Genomic DNA, 18,442 nt, shown 5'->3' on the forward strand with positions numbered 1-18,442 from the left:
ATATATATATATATATATATATATATATATATATATATATATATATATATATATACATATATATGTGTGTGTGTGTGTGTGTGTGTGTGTGTGTGTGTGTGTGTGTGTATTCATTCATTCATTTTCTTGTCGGCTTAGTCTCTTTATTAATCCGGGGTCGCCACAGCGGAATGAACCACCAACGTATCCAGCTTATGTTTTACGCAGTGGATCCAGCTGCATCCCATCACTGGGAAACACCCATACACTCATGTGTGTGTGTGTGTGTGTGTGTGTGTGTATTTCATAAGATATGCTAAATATATTTAAAACATTTGTATACATATATACAAAATTTATAAATATAAATATTTTATAGAGTTATGATTATAACACAATATACATAGCATTATTTAATTACATGAATAAACAGAAAAGGTGTCTTTGCTTAACTTAATCCAACCAAATTTAGCCGTTCTTTAATCTTTAAGCAAACTAAATGTAAGTAATTTAAAAGTAACATAAAATAATAATCATTAGTAAAATAATATGTACATTTTGTTTATTCTTTTTTCTCAGACATTTAAATCGTTCTCTGTACACTTGTTGTCTGTGTTGTTGGAAATTGCTTGAAGTAAACACTCAAAGTAGTCATCTGATTTTCTGACAACCCAGTCTTTATTAGATTTGCTCCCTGTGTACATATTAAATTGACTTTAAATCTATACAAAATATTTTTTTGAAACAGTTTTCAGAACAATCTGTGCTCGTACATTGCTAGTTTATTAGTATTCCTCCACATAGACAAAGACATCAGAGATTCTATAAGAAAATGCACTGTAGAAATATCCATAAATGAACAGCTGTCTGTGTTTTGTGATCCATGTTTTGTTTATTTATTTATTTTTTGGTGGAGTATTTATGCTTTTGAATTGCTTTGTGTGTCTTTGATCTTCGCTTTTCATGTTGACAATTTTGAAAAATTACTTTTATTGACATTTTTAATAGTTGGAAGTGATATTCGAAGTTCGATATTGTTTGTATTTGTGTGGTAAATTACATTACAAAAACCTGGTAATGCACTGCCAGTACATTTCCTGTTATTTTACAGACTTATTCATATATAAATAATTTATTTTACATCGTTTCAAACTACTCAAATGTCAATAAAAGTCACTTTATTAAATGCAGAGATCAAGGTCCCATAATGCAATTCATAACTGTAAATGAATATTAAATACCTGTAAATCTTAAAAATATGACAACTGTTAATTAGCAGATATTTTTTACACTGTGTACAGCCTTAAATCCTGTATTTGGGGTGAGAAAAGATCTCATTCTGTGACATTTCAGGCTGGTGTTTGTATCTGAGAGTGGAGAGCGGGAATTATCTGCAGTGTCAAAAGACGAGGACACCATGTGGACAAACCACCACAACCATCCCAGGTTTGATGGAACAGAATGTTCATCTGAATCCTTCATTCTTTCCTCAGATGCCTTCAGTTAGTTCTATGCTCTCTAGGTTTAATACATCACTCCAAATGAAATATATTAGGACCCCACATACACACACACACAGACAAAAACCTAAGCTTCCAAACTCCAGATCCTCATGCATTTCCATCTAATATGGGTAAAGTTAATATATCAAATGATACAAAAGTACTAGAATTAGGACAAAGTTAAAAAATAAAGATGACGGAATTGTACAGCAAACAGCCGAATAATTTAATCTGCATCCCAGAGCCCTCGGAAAGGAACCTTCACCATATGAGAGAGAAAGAGAGAGAGAGAAAGACATGTCAATGTGTTTTAATGGGACGTGAAACTCTGGTTATCTTGACTGTCTCAGTTGATTCTTCTTTTGAAAAGTCTCTTCAGGAAAATCTGCAGTGAGAGAGAAAAGATCGATTGTTTTCGATTAGCAAACTCGCTGTTTTGTTTTTCTTTATTTAACAATAGCTCTGTTCCAAACCAAAGTGGATTGCCTGCATAGACAGCATTTTAAAGCACCACATGGATGCTTCGTATGCATTTAATTACACATATCATATCATTGTGGACTGTTTTTGCAGTACCACTACATAACTCCAGGTGGCGATAGATGTTAAATAATTTTCCTTTAAATATTTATAAGCAATTCAAACAAAACGATTTTAAAGATCAGTCTATATTTGTATATGTATATTCACAATATATATGGGAAAAAAAGCAAAGCAATTTTAACTGCAAATTATTGCATGGACGTTTCCTTAGATTTGTATAGCCCAATAGCCTATTTAACTATGCTTTGCTAATCAAGCTGCTTACTAAACATTTTACTTTGCTCTTTTCTTTTGTATCTTAGTGTTTAGTATAACTAAATTACATTGCAATACAATACAAAAAGGGGAACACTTTAGTATAGGAACCGATTTTCACCATTAATTAGTTGCTCATTACATATTCTGCATGATCTTACTCTACAATGGAGGACGAAACCTGCATAAACAAAAACGAAATATGCAAATAAACAAATAAATATATATACAAATTGCTGCATAAATAGAACAATAAATAAATAAATATGTAAATAAATAAATAGATGAATAAATATATACACAAATTCCTGCATAAATAAAACAACAAATCAATAAATATGCAAATAAATGAATAAATAAATACACAAATTCCTGCATAAATTGAACAATAAATAAATACACAAATAAACAATTACATGAATAAATATATACACAAATTTTTGCATAAATAAAACAATAAGTAAATAAATATGCAAATAAAAAAATGAATAAATAAATACACAAATTCTTGCCTAAATAAAACAATATATATATATATATATATATGTGTGTGTGTGTAATAGTATATTATAATAATATTTAAATCTACAAATTCCTGCATAAATAAATAAATATATATATATATATATATATATATATATATATATATATATATATATATATATATATATATATATATATATATATATATATATATATATAACTATTAATCTGTTTATACTATTTAAATATTTATTTATGCAGGAATTTGTGGGATTTTCATTCAATCATTCATTTTCTTTTCAGCTTAGTCCCTATATTAATATGGGTTTTTCAATTAAATTTTGTTTTAAATACATATTTATTCATTTGCATATTTATTTATTGTTTTATATATGCAGGAATTTGTGGATTAAATAATTAATTAACACATTTATTTGTTGTTTTTGCAGGCTTCGTCCTCCATACTCTATATTCCTAATCCTACCCAATATCTAAACTCAACTATACAAACTACCTATTAATAAGCAGCAAAAATAAGAGTTTATTGAAGCAAAAGTCATAGTTAATGGTTTAATATTAGATAAAATGAAATAAGAAGCTAGTTAGGAATAGAAGTCCCGCCTTTCAGTTAAAAACAGCCAATCATGATTTAAAAGAGGTACCAGCCAATCATATTTTTTAAACGAGGTAACAGCCAATCACATTTTAATAGAAGTATGGCTTTACGTGTCATTGTCGTTTACTCATTAACGTGACAGGGATTAGTTTGGACCTGCACAAATATGGTAACGTTACTGTTTTTGTCTTTATGTGCAGTTTTGAAGGATGTTGACTCTGTAAACTGTTTTAGTAAAGTTCTTGCACTTTGAGGGGAGTTTTTTTATTTAGCTTTACAACATGTCGATACACTAACGTTATATTGAAAAATATCCATAAAGTGCCTTCATAAATAAAGAGATTTAATCTATTGTATTTATATTTGATATGATACTTTTACATATTTTCATTGATAAACTGTAACATTGCAATAAAAGGGACTTTTTACTACGAATTAGCTTCGCCTTTCAGTTTTTAGGGTTAACATTAGCGTTTCCAGCAAATGTAATCCAATATTTACATGTATCTTAACATTTATAACCGCATTGTTTTGACATCATAATCCGGTGTAATCTAATTTTATATTTTCTACCCTTATAGATAATAATTTCTGTGACTTGTTGAGGGATTTATCACACTTAAGAGACGAGAAGTAAAGTTTATGTGGAGTTGTTAATATTTGATCACGTGATATACCTGTTACAGTGTTCTTGAGTCCTCGTCGCTAGGAAATCGGCATAGAAGTTTTGCTGCCATCATCTGATCCTTAAGAAAGAAGATATTAGCATAAATGCAATTATTATGTTTTTTGCATTCTCAGAGAAGTGTTTTAAACAGAATCTCCTTCACAGCGTCATTACCATGTGTTGTGTCGTCATGATGATCTGGTTCCTGGTGGGGTTTAGAAGCCTCATCTGTAACAAAAACAAAGAAAGATGAGGTAAATGTAAACATTCATTCATTCATTTTCTTGTCGGCTTAGTCCCTTTATTAATCCGGGGTCGCCACAGCGGAATGAACCGCCAACTTATCCAGCAGTGGATGCCCTTCCAGCCACAACCCATCTCTGGGAAACATCCACACACACATACACTGGACAATTTAGCCTACACAATTCACCTGTACCGCATGTCTTTGGACTGTGGGGGAAACCGGAGCACCCGGAGGAAACCCACGCGAAGGCAGGGAGAACATGCAAACTCCACACAGAAACATCAACTGAGCCAAGGCTCGAACCAGCGACCCAGCGACCTTCTTGCTGTGAGGCGACAGCACTACCTACTGCGCCACTGCCTTGCCCAAATTAAAACATTCTTTATAAAAATGTCTATTTTATATACTTGTATTATCTATCAGAGACATCAAGCATGTTCACAATGCATGATTTATATAAAGCAGGGGCGTCCAAACTTTTTTATGAATTCTACCAGAAACGTACATTATCTATCCCTGAAACAAAAACAAATACAGCGAATAAAAAGTATTGCATCCTAAAAAGTTCTAAAATAGACTGGATGACGATTTCTGTGAGTTGTTCTGTAAAGGAATATGTCATTCATTTGGTTCTCAGATTGTTTTTGTTTTGCTAAAAACTGTTAACTAGAAACAAAGTACTTTAGGAATAGCAAGTTTACACTGTTATAATTCACATCAGTTGATTAAAAACATGAAATTGAAAATAAATTCTACAAATATATAATACAAATAAATGTACAATTGTGTTTCTGTCAGTCCTGTCACATTTGCATTAAATTTAACTTAAAATGCGTGCAATACACCTTTAAGGCTATGACTCAGAATAGAAATCATTTGACGGAGAGGAAGCTGACAGTGATCAAGGATGCATTCAATCATTCAATCAAGTGTATGATTTTATGCTTGTTTTGTATGATTATTTGAGGACGACAAGCTTAAGTCAGGCCATGTCATGTTTTTATACGTGAAAATGTATATTTCTGGTAGAATGTCTCCAAAAACCAAACTTGATTGAGGCTAGTGGGCCGAAGGTAAATACAGTTGTCAGAGGTTATTTCTGAATTTATTTAATCATTCATTCATTTTCTTTTCAGCTTAGTTCCTTTATTAATCGGGGGTCGTCACAGTGGAATGAACCCCAACTTATCCAGCACGTTTTTACGCAGTGGATGGCACTCCAGCTGCAACCCATCTCTGGGAAACATCCATACACACTCATTCACTACGAACAATTTTAGCCTACCCAATTCACCTGAACCGCATGTCTTTGGACTGTGGGGGAAACCGGAGCACACTAAGGAAACCCACGCGAACGCAGGGAGAACATGCAAACTCCACACAGAAACACAGAAAAAAAGCAAAAAGACTACCTACTGCGCCACTGCATCACCGAATTTAGTTAATAATATTTAAAAATAACTAGAGAGCATTACTTTATATCAGCTAATACAGCATATTTATTAACAATTTATAATGAACTTATTACAGTAAAAACTTAATAAATCTCATGTATAACAGTTTGGGGTTACACTAGTTTTTGCCTTGATTTGCACAGTCCTCTATGTGACGAGTGACATTATATACATTTCAAAAAGTCAGATTCATTACCAAGATTTGATTGAAACATTTCATTTCAACTTTTGAAGCTCAGCAATAAATAAACATACAAATAAACAAACAAACAAAAAAGGCTGCATTAAATTAGAAATGACGATCTCTTTTAAAGGCATTCGCCCCAACCCTCTCTATTTTTCTCAGATGGGATGGTGGGCCAAATCAAAGGTTACAATGGGCCAACTTTGGGCATCTCTGATATAAAGCGTAAGGCTAGCGACAGGTTTTAAGATTGTTTAATATCAACATCTGACTCGTTTTGGTCTTTTCAGGAACTTTAAGTGAAAATCTTAGGCAAATTTGGATTTTGAGGAGTCGGATTTGCGAGTGATCTACCTGTGCCATGCTCAACCCCAGCTTCATCATCATGGGCATCAATGTCGTCATCATCTAAACAGAAACATGCACATGAATATCAAGTCCAATCAGTGATTTTGACCATCTTACAGGTAAAATTTTCAATAATACGACCATATACATGATTTGAGTAATCATTTAGGTGTCCAAGACAAATGTTACATGTCAGAAATGTAATATTTACATTAAAAAAGCACTGGTTATTATGATTTTAGCTTAATGCAACACAATTAAAGTAGTTTAGAGCAATACACACCATCTGAAACATCATGGCTGTCTTCGTCAGTATTTTCAGCAGTGTGGTCTTCTAGAAGTAACACACAATTGAAGAAACACTTTCAATGTTTGTTTAGTAAAAGGACATTTTATGTACAGTTGATAGAGACATTTACCACTTGATGGTGTAGCATCTTTGGAGTCGTCGTCATGCTCATCTAGAAGACAAAAGACACTATTATTGTCTAACTTTGGTCATGCTTTATAAATGGATTTCACAGTTTGCCCACACTAAAATTAAAAATCCATGACTTTTTCCTCACAATTTGGACTTTATATATGTAGATGTGACTATAAATGTCAGTGTGTAACTTTTTATCTCCACCTAAAAATAAATTTTATGTCAAAATACTAAGTAATATAATTAACAGTTGAAGCCAGAATTATTAGCCTGTCTTTAAATTTCTTTTTCTTTTTAAATATTTCCCAAATGATGTTTAACAGAGCAAGGAAATTTTCACAGTATTTCCTATAATATTTTTTCTTCTGGAGAAAGTCTTATTTGTTTTATTTCGGCTAGAATAAAAGCAGTTTTACATTTTTTAAAAGCCATTTTAAGGACAAAATTATTAGCCACTTTAAGCTAATTTTTCGATAGTCTACAGCAGTGGTTCTCAAAGTGGGGGTCGGGACCCCCCGAGGGGTTACAGGACAATGAAGGGGGGTCGCCTGGTGATTTCCAAAAATCTATTTATTTTTAAAAAACTGTAAGAGTTACCATATTTTATCCATAACTATACTGAAAATAAAAATAGTCATTTTTAGTTAGTATATACTACCATATAGTTACTATACTAGTTCTATTGGATTGCGACCCCTGGGGTAATTATATTATATTTAAGACACAGCAATAGCGTCAGATGCAGCAGATTGATTTTATAACACAAGGTTAAGCTTTCTGACATATTTACAGCACTCGCATACATTAAAAAAAATTAAACGAAAAATAGACGTGGGTCTGTTGGTGTGTGTGCCCCATCGTTTTGTGTATTAATAATCACCTTAGAAGATATTGGGGGTCACAAGTCACTGGCATTGTTATTTTGGGGGTTGCAGGCTGAAAAGTTTGAAAACCCCTGGTTTACAAAACAAACCATCGTTATACAATGACTTGCCTAATTACCCTTACCTGCCTAGCTAACCTAGTTTAGCCTTTAAATGTCAGTTTAAGCTGTATAGAAGTGTCTTGAAAAATATCTAGTCAAATATTATTTACTGTCATCATGGCAAAGATAAAATAAACCAGTTATTAGAATAAACTGGGGGGCTAATAATAATGGGGGCTTATAATTCTGACTTCAACTGTTTATAGTGGGATTTGTTGCTTGATGTATTGTGGATCAGCTCTAGTTGTCACGTAATATAATTTGTTATATGTACATAAATAAATCAGTAAATGTGTTTTTTTTTTCTTCTTACCGTCAGAGTCATTTGCCTCTACCGATGCACTGTCAGACGAATCTGTAGGTTTAGACATTCATAATATATTAGACTTGATAACTGTAATAGTAATAAACCTAAGATATTATAGTACAAAAGATTACACAGTCATGACTTTATCCCACAAAATTACTTAAAAATGGGATATTATGTGAATTAAAAAGGGATTTTATGTGAGTTTTATGCGATTTTAAGCTAAATGACTGTACATTTTTAATAAGATTTCCCTATATATTTATTGAAATGGAACTTTTATTGATAAATTCATTCGAAATTCATAAATTTAGTCCTTACTTCATATTACACAGTCATGACTTTCTCACAATCATAATTTGACATCTTCAGTTTAAACTTAAAAACTCATAACTCTGACGTTATACTGCCACTTCAACCTTCAACGTGTGATTTTTATGGTTTTCTTTGTGATTGTATATCCGAAATGATGCCTTTATATATCTTTAATTATATTTTTGGATATCATTATTTGATTATATCTCTCATATGTGACTTTGTATGTATAATTATGACTTTGCATGTCATTTTGTGACTTTATTTTCATTTGTTTCTCACAGTGCGACTTTATATTTGTCCATATGACATATGACTTCCATATGGCTACACAACCTAATTAAAACATCTATTCTTGTCTAAAGACAATTTGGAAAAACATTTTTTTATCCGCTTCAATTGTTGATACTGTGTATCTCGCAATTATCAAAATCAAATCAAATTTATTTATAAAGCTCACTATAAACAACAGTAGTTCGCCACTGTGCTGTACAAAAAGTTTGCTAAAAAATAAAATAAAAATAATTATAAAAAATAAATATAAATGACCACAAGACACTTAAAAAAGACCAAGAGGGTAGAAAACCACTGATTAATAAAAAATGTGTTTACTTTATGGACAATTATGACTTTGAATCTTCATTTATCATTTAGCTGTAAACTCAAGTTATGATTTTATGTCTTAAGTTGAGTCATTATGTCTCATAAAGTCACTATAAAACTTGTTTTATGACTTTAAACCTCTTAGTTATAACTATAAACCACACAAATCCCATTTCCTACGTAAAAATTGTATTTAAAGATGATTATTGTACTCTGAGCCTAAATGATCTTTCAATTATATCCAGAAATACTTAAGTTATGATTTTATGTCTTAAGTTGTGTCATTATATTTCAAAATGTTACTATAATGCTTATTTTATGACTTTAAACTTCTCACTTATAACTTTAAATCACACAATTCCTATTTAAACTTGTATTTAAACACAATTATTTTATTCTGAGCAAAAAATGGCCTTTCAAATATTTTCAAAAAGACCTTAGAAAATACATAAGTTATGATTATATGTGTTAAGTTGTCATTATATTTCAAAATGTTACTATAATGCTTATTTTATGACTTTAAACCTCTCATTTATAACTTTTAACCACTCAATTACTATTTAAACTTGTATTTAACCATCATTATTTTACTCTGAGCTGAAAATGGCCTTCCAAATTTATCTATAAATACCTCAAAAATACATAAGTTACACTGTTAATTGTTTCCCGTAGAATCTACAGTGGCAGCGGAGTAACATACTGTAAATCAATTACAGCAAAAATGCTGTATTTACAGCACCATTTATCTTGCTGTATATGTATTTACAGAATTGTATGTCTATCTTTACTGTAAATATACCGCAATTTTCACAATGGAACTTTAAATTACAGTAACATGCAGCATAACTCTCCAACAGTAAAATTGAGTTTATTTTACAGTTAAATGCTGTGTAACTTACAAAAATCGTAAACAGTGTATGACTGTATGTCTTAAGTTGTGTCAATGTATCTAATAAATTGACTGTAAAGCTTATTTTTTGACTTCAAATCTCTCAACTTGCATTTAAACACAACTATTTTACTCTGAGCTAAAAATGGCCTTCCAAATAAGTCCAAAATACTTAAAAATTACATAACTTAAGTTATGATGTTATGTTTTAAGTTGTTTTATTACATTTCAAAAGTTACTATAATGCTTATTTTCTGACTCTTAACCTCTTACTAATAACTTTAAACCACACAATTCCTATTTAAACTTGTATTTAATCATGATTGTTTTACTCTTTTTACACCATTTATCTAGCTGTATATGTATTTACAGAATTGTACATCTATCTTTACTGTAATTATGCCGTAATTTTCACAATGGAACTTTAAATTACTGTAACATACCGCATAACTCTCCTACAGTAAAATACAGTTAATTTTACAGTTAAATACTGTGTAATTTACAAAAATCGTTAACAGTGTATGGTTGTTTTTGTGACTTTAAACTTCTCACTTAAAACTTTAAACCACACAATAAACCAAAAATAACTCGAATTTAAACACAATTATTTTACTCTGAGCTGAAAATGGGCAGCCAAATATATCCAAAAAGACCTTGGAATATACATAAGTTATGAATTCATGTCCTAAGTTGTGTCATTATATATTTTAAAAAGTTACTATAATGCTTATTTTATGACTTTTAACCTCTTACTTATAACTTTAAACTGCACAACTCCTATTTAAACTTGTAATTAAAGACGAACCATTTACTCTGAGCTGAAAATGGGCATCTAAATATATCCAAAATACCTGTTTTGTCCTTTTCCACACTGGAGTCCTTGTCGTCATTAGTGTCTGTGTGCATAAAAAGCAATAATCAGTACATTGACTTCACGGTTTTACAAATATTAAACATAACGGTTGTATCGTTCACCTTCTTCAGCAGTTTCTGAGCTCTCCGAGTTGCTCTTGCTGTCGCTGTCCGAACTGTCTTCATCTCTGGACTCTGAGCTCTTATCTTTCTTCTCCTCTTTATCTCTGCTGTTCGAATCGGAATCGGAATCTGAGTCTGAGTCCGAATCCGAATCTGAGTCAGAATCTGAATCAGAGTGTGAATCAGAATCAGAATCAGAGTGTGAGTCTGAATCAGAATCAGAGTCGGAGTCTGAATGTGAATCCCGACTGGAGTTGTCAGAATCAGATTTGTCGTCTTTCTTTTCCTCCCGTTCACTCTCATCGGACTTGCTAGCTTCTTTTGATTCAGACTCGTCTTTGTCGTGTTCGTCTGACTTGGATTTGTCCTCGTCATCTTTCCCCTCATCGCTGTCTTTATGCTCCTCCTTGTCTTTGGTGTGCTTTTCTTTGTGTTCGTGGTCTTCAGAGTCCTTCTGCTCGCTGTGGTCTTTATCTTTATCCTCATCGCTGTCTTTAGAGTCAGCTGAATCCGAGGAGTCCTGGTCTTTATCATCATGCTTTTCCTTCTTCTCTGCGCTGTCGGAGTCTTGTGAGTCCGAATCGTGGTCTTTGGATTCGACAGATTCTTTCTGCTCGTCAGCCTCGGAGTTGCTGCCGTCGTCACTTTTGTCAGACTTTTCTTGACTCTTGTCTTCCGAGTCTTTACTGGAGTCTTTCTCGTCGCTCTTTTCATCTTTGTCTTCATGTTTTTCGTCTTTGTCGGAGGCTAAAAAAACAAAATATCATTACTGTATATAGTTGAAGTCAGAATTATTAGCCCCCCTGTATATTTTCCTCCTAATTTCTGTTTAACGGAGAGCAGATTTTCTCAACACATTTCTAAACATAATAGTTTTAATAACTCATCTCTAATAACTGATTTATTTTATCTTTGCCATGATGACAGTAAATAATATTTGACTAGTGACATTTAAAGGCTTAACTGGGTTAATTAGGGTAAAGTTAGAGTAATTAGGCAAGTTGTATAACAGTGGTTTGGTTTGTAAGGGGGCTAATAATATTAACCTTAAAATGGTTTAAAAAAATTTAAAAACAGCTTTTACTCTAGCCAAAATAAAACAAATAAGACTTTCTCCAGAAGGAAAAATATTATAGGAAATACTGTGAAAAATTCCTGAATCTGTTAAACATCATTTGGGAAATACTTGAAAAAAACTTCACAGTAGGGCGAATAATTTGGACCAAATATGGGTCACATTTTACAAAAAGGTTTTGTTTGTTAATATATTTACTAACATGAACTAATTATAAGCAATACCTGTTTGCATTTATCATAGTTCAACATTTACTAATGCATTATTAGCATCAAAAAGCTTGTTAACATTAGTTAATGCACCATGAGTTAACATGAGCTCACAATGAACAAGTGTATTTGAATGAACTATTGAAATACTGTAATAAATGTATTACTGAGTGTTTGTTCGTGTTATTAAACTTAAATTAACTAAGACAACCTTAATGTGTTCCCTAAATGTGAGGAAAATGTATTTATCAAATGCATAATTATACATTTAAATCTAAAATGGTTCAAGCTATACAGAGGTTGAGCTGTTACTTTATGCTACCTTGTAAAGGCAGGCGGACACTGTGCAATTTTTGCTGTCCTATGAGCTTGTATACGCTACAGTGTATTATTAGTCAGAATTATTAGCCCCCCTTTGATTTTATTTACATTTTTTAAAATATTTCCTAAATGATGTTTAACCGAGCTAGGAAATTTTCACAGTATGTCTGATAATATTTTTTTCTTCTGGAGAAAGTCTTATTTGTTTTATTTTGGCTAGTGTAAAAGCAATTAAAATTTTTTAAACACCATTTTAAGGTCAAAATAATTAGCCCTTTTAAGCTCTATTTTTTTTTTCAATAATCTACTGAACAAACCATCGTTGTACAGTAACAATGGTTATTGTTTAATGTCACTTTAAGCACTTTAGTGTTTTTTTTTTTTTTTTAAATCTGCTCTCCTTTAAACATAAATTGGGGAAAAAAATAAACAGGGAGGCTAATAATTCAGGGGGGCTAATAATTCTGACTTCAACTGTATAATTTTCCCATCAGGAGCAATCGCATGGAAATCTTTAATGCTCATGTACCAAGATGAATGGCATATGCAGACAGAATCTGCTGAAATTCTTTGCTATTTCTGCAAAGAATACTGTAAAGAAATATGTGGATTTATGCGGAATGATTTTTGGGTGTATCGCAACTAAAAACTTAATATGTTGAATAAAAAATATATAAGTTTTTAACCTTTAATGTTTACAATGCAAATTCTATTATATATATATATTTGTATTTGGTAAACAAAGCAAGTCTCTCATATAATATATCTACCACATATCTACTAAAAGACAGAAATTATTAGTTGTATTGTTAGTAAATCATATGAATGTTTTCATATTAGTCAGTAATATTACTGAAATCTATTTAAAAACTGTATAAATATAAATTTACACATTTACATACAACTGAAAAAATAGACTCAATGATGGGCTGAAAATCTGTGGAAATCTGCAGATTTCTGCACGCACAGATTTTGTGTGGGCCTACTTATGAGCTTCTGATCGTAGGTCAAAAATGGTCGGGAGATGTCGGCTTAAATTCCTAAAGTGTGTGTGCTGTTGATAAAAATGAGAAGTTGTTAAGCTGTGTTTAGTCTCACCATCAGAGTTGTGCTTTTCATCTGTCTGTGATGAATCCTTGTCAGATGAATCATCTTTATCTGCTTCTTCAGAGCAAATACACAAGTGTTAATAGTCAGAAAATTTCAGGCTTCAGTTCAATTTACTAAATGAGAATTACTTTGAAAGATCTTCCTAAAGATAACATTTAAAAAAAAACTTCTAAAAACCTATAGTACTTTTTAAAAACTAAAATAAAATATAGAAACTTTTTAAAACGTTTTTATTTTGTTATATTAAAATCTACTAAAAATGACAAAAACACACAACAGATTGACCTGAGATTAAAATGGATGTAAAATAAAAGAATAAATAAATAAATAGATAAATAAATAAATAGTGTAATTTATAATGATTTTTTTTTATTTAAATGAATTTTAAATAAAAATAAAATAACACAAAAGTGATTTATTCACAACTAATTGTAATAAATAGTTTGAGTTCAAATTCTTAAACCATTCAACTGAAATATAAATAAAAGCTTAATAGACATATTTTTAAAAAAGTATAAACACAAAAGCATCAAATTATTACAATTAAAACAGATTGTGCAATATATTATTTTTAATATTAAATATAAATAATAATTTCAAATTATTTGCATATTTAACCGTTGTTTTTGACACATTTTATGCTTTGATGTTGAAAAATGCCTTGGTTTCTAAATTTAATTTGTTCACCCAAAAGTGAATAATAACCAGGTCATCACTCTGTTTTTTAATAAAAAAAATAACTGCTGAAAATAAATCAAAACCAATACTTATCAAGTAAAATAAATTAATAAATAAATCAATTAAATTGCATATTATTCATAAATGATTAAAAATAGATACAGTTTTAAACACATACAATAATATATGATAGTAAAGGATTAAAATAAAAATAAATAAAATAATAAAATTTTCTAAATATATTTTTTTAATATTAACAAATAATGTGAAAACAACACTAATTGAACTATGATCAAAGTAAATTCATGTAAATCCTTTCAAATACCTGCAGTTTGCATATCAACTTTTGTTTGACACATTTTACATGTGGAATATAAGAAAAATGTAACACTTTGATTTTTAAAATGTTCTAAATCGAATTTGTTTACCCAAAAATGATTAATTATCCATTAATCACTCTTATTTTATAGAACATAACTGCTGAAATGAAATTAAAACGAACACTGACAAACTAAAAAAATATATAAGTTAAACTACATATTATTCATTAATAATTAAAACTATACATAAACTATAAATAAATACAATAACAAATAGTGGTAAAAGATTAAAATAAAATAAATAAAATAGCTTTAATTTGCCGTAGTTGGACTAGAAATGCCGTAATCATCAATACCTGTGGAGGATTTGTTTGCGTCCTCATCAGGTGAATGATCAGAATCAGTCTTTTCTGCACTTGCAGAGTCTCCATCTGAAAGTAAAGCGTGTGCCAAGATAGTGTGAATGTTTTGTTTCGCTGTGAGAAAAGTGTTTCTTTCAGGTACAACATGTTCTGGCACATCTATTGTTGCTGTGGAGGAACATTCATGTCAAACAAACAGTGCTTAACCTGACACAGGCTTGATAAAAAACACATTCAGCCAAACATCAATCTGCTAATCTGCCTGATTGATGATGTTGTTCAGAAGTTTTTGCAGGAACATTGTTCAACTTGATGCATAAGAAACCCTTACCTGGGGCTGAATCTGAGTCTGGTCCTTCTGGCTTGTCAGTGGTGTCTGTGAAGTACATATTTAATAGTCATAATCATAATTTATCATCCGTCGTAATCATTATTTTGTAATGCTTACTTTCTGAAATTTATTTTATGTTCACACAGAAATTTAGGTTGTTGCTAGATCGGATATGGTTGCGGCCGGAATGTACCGTTAATTATTTATACACTCTCAGAAATAAAGGTACACGTGCTGTCACTGGGGTGGTACCTTTTCACAAGGTACACATTTGTACTTGGAAGGGTCCATATTGGTACCTTAAAAGTATTTATTAGTACCTACAAATTTTAAGAGGAACACTTTTTAGGTACTATTATGTACCCTTGAGGTATTAATATGGAACTTTTAGGAACAAATTTATACACTGTAAAAAATGGCAGTGATTTTAACGGTAAAAAACTGTAAAAATGCTACAGTTCAAATCCGTAACCTGGTTAACGGTATGTTTCCTTAATATATACGGAAAATAACCGTAAATTGACTTTCCTAGAATTCCCTTCATGGCACATAACTTTTCATGCATTTGTTTGACATTAATATGGATCTTTTTAGTTGTTTCCCCATCATTTATGTAGATTAGAGATTTATGTTACATCTAATGTTGAGAAACAATGTTTATAACATTACTTTAATTTTATGCGTGTTACCATACTGGTGTTTAGTAGCTGTGTGAATGACACTGAGCACCTTCTATATGCCGATACTCTTTTCTGCTTGTGGGAAAAGTTGATTGTGATGAGCATTGGCTCATTATGTAACTTCCTCATCACCACAGCATGTGGGTGTGCTAACGAGTCTAACTGTGTAACAAAAGATGTGTAGTTGTTGATCATTCAAAATACAGACATATTACCTCTATAAATAAATAAAATACGGTAATTTACCGTAAAAATGAATAATTACTTTTACGGTTTGTACCGTGTTTTTTACGGTAAAGTACTGGCAACCACAGCTGCCGGTTTTTTACCGTAAATTTTACGGATTTATTTTTTACAGTGTACCTTTTGAAAAGGTACCACCCCAGTGACAGCTTGTGCACCTTTATTTTTGAGAGTGTATTATTTATTTAATTTGCTGTTTATTGTATTTTATTAAAGTGTACTCTCACCCCAACCCTAAACCCAACCATCATAGTAAGGTAAAAACAGTAGTTGTACCGAGTATTATTTATGCCATCTAATAAATTACCCAATAAATTGTATTTTTTAACGCCTATCCCCACCCTAACCCTAAACCCAACCCTCACAGTACTGTAAAAATATTCATTATTGTTATACAGTGTCATAAAAAATGCTGCTATATTGATGCGCACCTCTGGCCGGCTGCGTATCTGATCTAGACTTTACCAGAAATTTTAGTTCTGCTTATATTTACTTAATTTGTGCCATACTTGTACACTATAAAAAAACAACTAATCTTGCCATCATTACAATTTTTAATTGAATCAAATCAACTTTTTTGTCATCTCAACTTAAATCAGTTAGACTGACTGAAATTATTGAGTTCAACTTTGTGTAACTTAAAAAATGTAGTTGGAACCTGATTACCATATTAAAATAAGTTCAAGTAAGTTAAAAAAAATTTGTTGTTCCGACTTTTTGTCATATTGTTTTTTACAGTGCAGCATTGAACAAAAAAGAAAGTAAATAAATCAAATTAATAAATTCAATAAAAATGCATTTTCAAGTTATTTCCATTGATACTTTTGTAGTTAACTATATATTTATTTAATTTGAGTCATTTATCACTTCCTGACAGCTAACTGAAATAATTTTATGTAAGTATTAAAGCTACTAAAATGACATGAAGCTGTGTATATTTACTTTAAAATTATAAATAGTTTAAGAATAAAGAAAAAATCTTTACACTATTTTTCTTCTTTGTTTTATGGAAAACAACAGGCGAATAATTCTGACTTCAACTATCTGCATGTGTGTGTGTGTGTGTGTGTGTGTATAATTTATGGGTGAGCTTTTACATTAATCTTTAATATTTGTATTATAGCACTGAGATTAGGCCTGTCATGATATATATTTTTAGTTGTACTATATAATGTGCCGATATATATATATTGCGATAAACAATAATATTGTCATTTTAAGACCATTTTATTTTATGCCGCTCATTATATAATGCCAGACTGACAATATAATATCATCACAATGCAAGTAAACTCTTCCAAAGAACACATCATATTTCATTCTTAAGAATATTTGATTTAATTATAGTCATTTTAACAATTTCTTAATCAGTCATTGAAATCAGAATGTGGAAACACAGATCTTAAATAAATAATGTTAAACATTAACAAAAAAGGGCAAAGTAAAGAGTAACAGAGGCTGCGATATCAGCTAGCAGATCTATTTTCAGCTGTCAGACACCCACATGAAAATATACTATAGTAAATACTATAGTGTTTTTTTAACCATACTGACACTGACACCTCCGATAGAGATCGACTATCAGCTAAAATGTTGCTCTAATTGGTTTTTATGTATAGGCAATATATATATATATACATACATACATACATACATACATACATACATACATACATACACATATATATATATATATATATATATATATATACATATATATATATATATATATATATATATACATCACCAGAAATGATTGAGGTCATGTCCATGTGTTGTGTGATAAATCCATATATTGATTATTGTGACAGGCCTAATTGAGTTAAGTGTATTTGTCTTGTTTGTTTACCTGGTGATTCCTTTGAATCCGTTGAATCTTTTCCAGCGTGATTGCCGTCTGAAATAGGGCACATTTCATTGGATTCATCATCATATAAATTCATCTTCCAGGATTTTACATGCATGTCCGTGTTGTTGTTTTACCTGTGTGGTCCTCGGCTGATGGTTTGTCTTTGTTCTCATCTGCAGCACATAAAGAAGTGCTTTAATGAGTCAGTTTTGCACATGAAAATGCATCTTAATCTTTGTGTTTGATTCACTCACCTGAATCTCCAGTTTTGTGATGCGATGCGTCTGTCTCTTTGTCTGTGTCCGTGTCGTCTGTTCCGTCTGATAAACAAATATGCTTTTGTTAGGAAAAGTGATTAGCAGAATGTGATGCTTGTCTTTTATAGATAGGATTCATTTTATATTCAGTTTAATTTCATCACATGATCATTACTCAAATGCACGTTTAAGGTAATACAGGGGTGTTTTTGTTTTTGGAATATCAAATGG

General features: G+C 31.0%; 1 protein-coding gene and 1 long non-coding RNA gene across 3 annotated transcripts in view; one reads left to right on the plus strand and one right to left on the minus strand.

The window, feature by feature from the left end:
• Positions 1 to 638: 638 nt before the first annotated feature.
• The window catches only part of stm (starmaker), a 29,837-nt gene continuing 12,033 nt past the window's right edge, over positions 639 to 18,442 (minus strand). The window contains 15 exon segments of the mRNA NM_198817.2: positions 639 to 1,866; positions 4,056 to 4,124; positions 4,220 to 4,273; positions 6,285 to 6,338; positions 6,562 to 6,612; positions 6,698 to 6,739; positions 8,001 to 8,042; positions 10,653 to 10,697; positions 10,777 to 11,523; positions 13,480 to 13,545; positions 14,846 to 14,920; positions 15,183 to 15,227; positions 17,955 to 18,002; positions 18,089 to 18,127; positions 18,209 to 18,274. Of these exon segments, the coding sequence (NP_942112.2) occupies positions 4,084 to 4,124; positions 4,220 to 4,273; positions 6,285 to 6,338; positions 6,562 to 6,612; positions 6,698 to 6,739; positions 8,001 to 8,042; positions 10,653 to 10,697; positions 10,777 to 11,523; positions 13,480 to 13,545; positions 14,846 to 14,920; positions 15,183 to 15,227; positions 17,955 to 18,002; positions 18,089 to 18,127; positions 18,209 to 18,274 (1,415 nt within the window). The 3' untranslated portion in view covers positions 639 to 1,866; positions 4,056 to 4,083.
• The window catches only part of LOC141378984 (uncharacterized), a 52,126-nt gene continuing 37,146 nt past the window's right edge, over positions 3,463 to 18,442 (plus strand). Inside the window, exons 1-2 of one of the 2 annotated variants that reach the window (XR_015516371.2) lie at positions 3,463 to 3,547; positions 6,221 to 6,397. This is a non-coding gene — a long non-coding RNA (uncharacterized LOC141378984). Of the gene's footprint in view, positions 3,548 to 4,071; positions 4,300 to 6,220; positions 6,398 to 18,442 lie in introns of those variants that run through there. The other variant, XR_015516370.2, reaches the window with a different exon arrangement.

Source organism: Danio rerio, chromosome 19 (assembly GCF_052040795.2).
Source record: "Danio rerio strain M-AB ecotype USA chromosome 19, GRCz13ab, whole genome shotgun sequence".
In the NCBI taxonomy this organism is placed as follows: domain Eukaryota; kingdom Metazoa; phylum Chordata; class Actinopteri; order Cypriniformes; family Danionidae; genus Danio; species Danio rerio.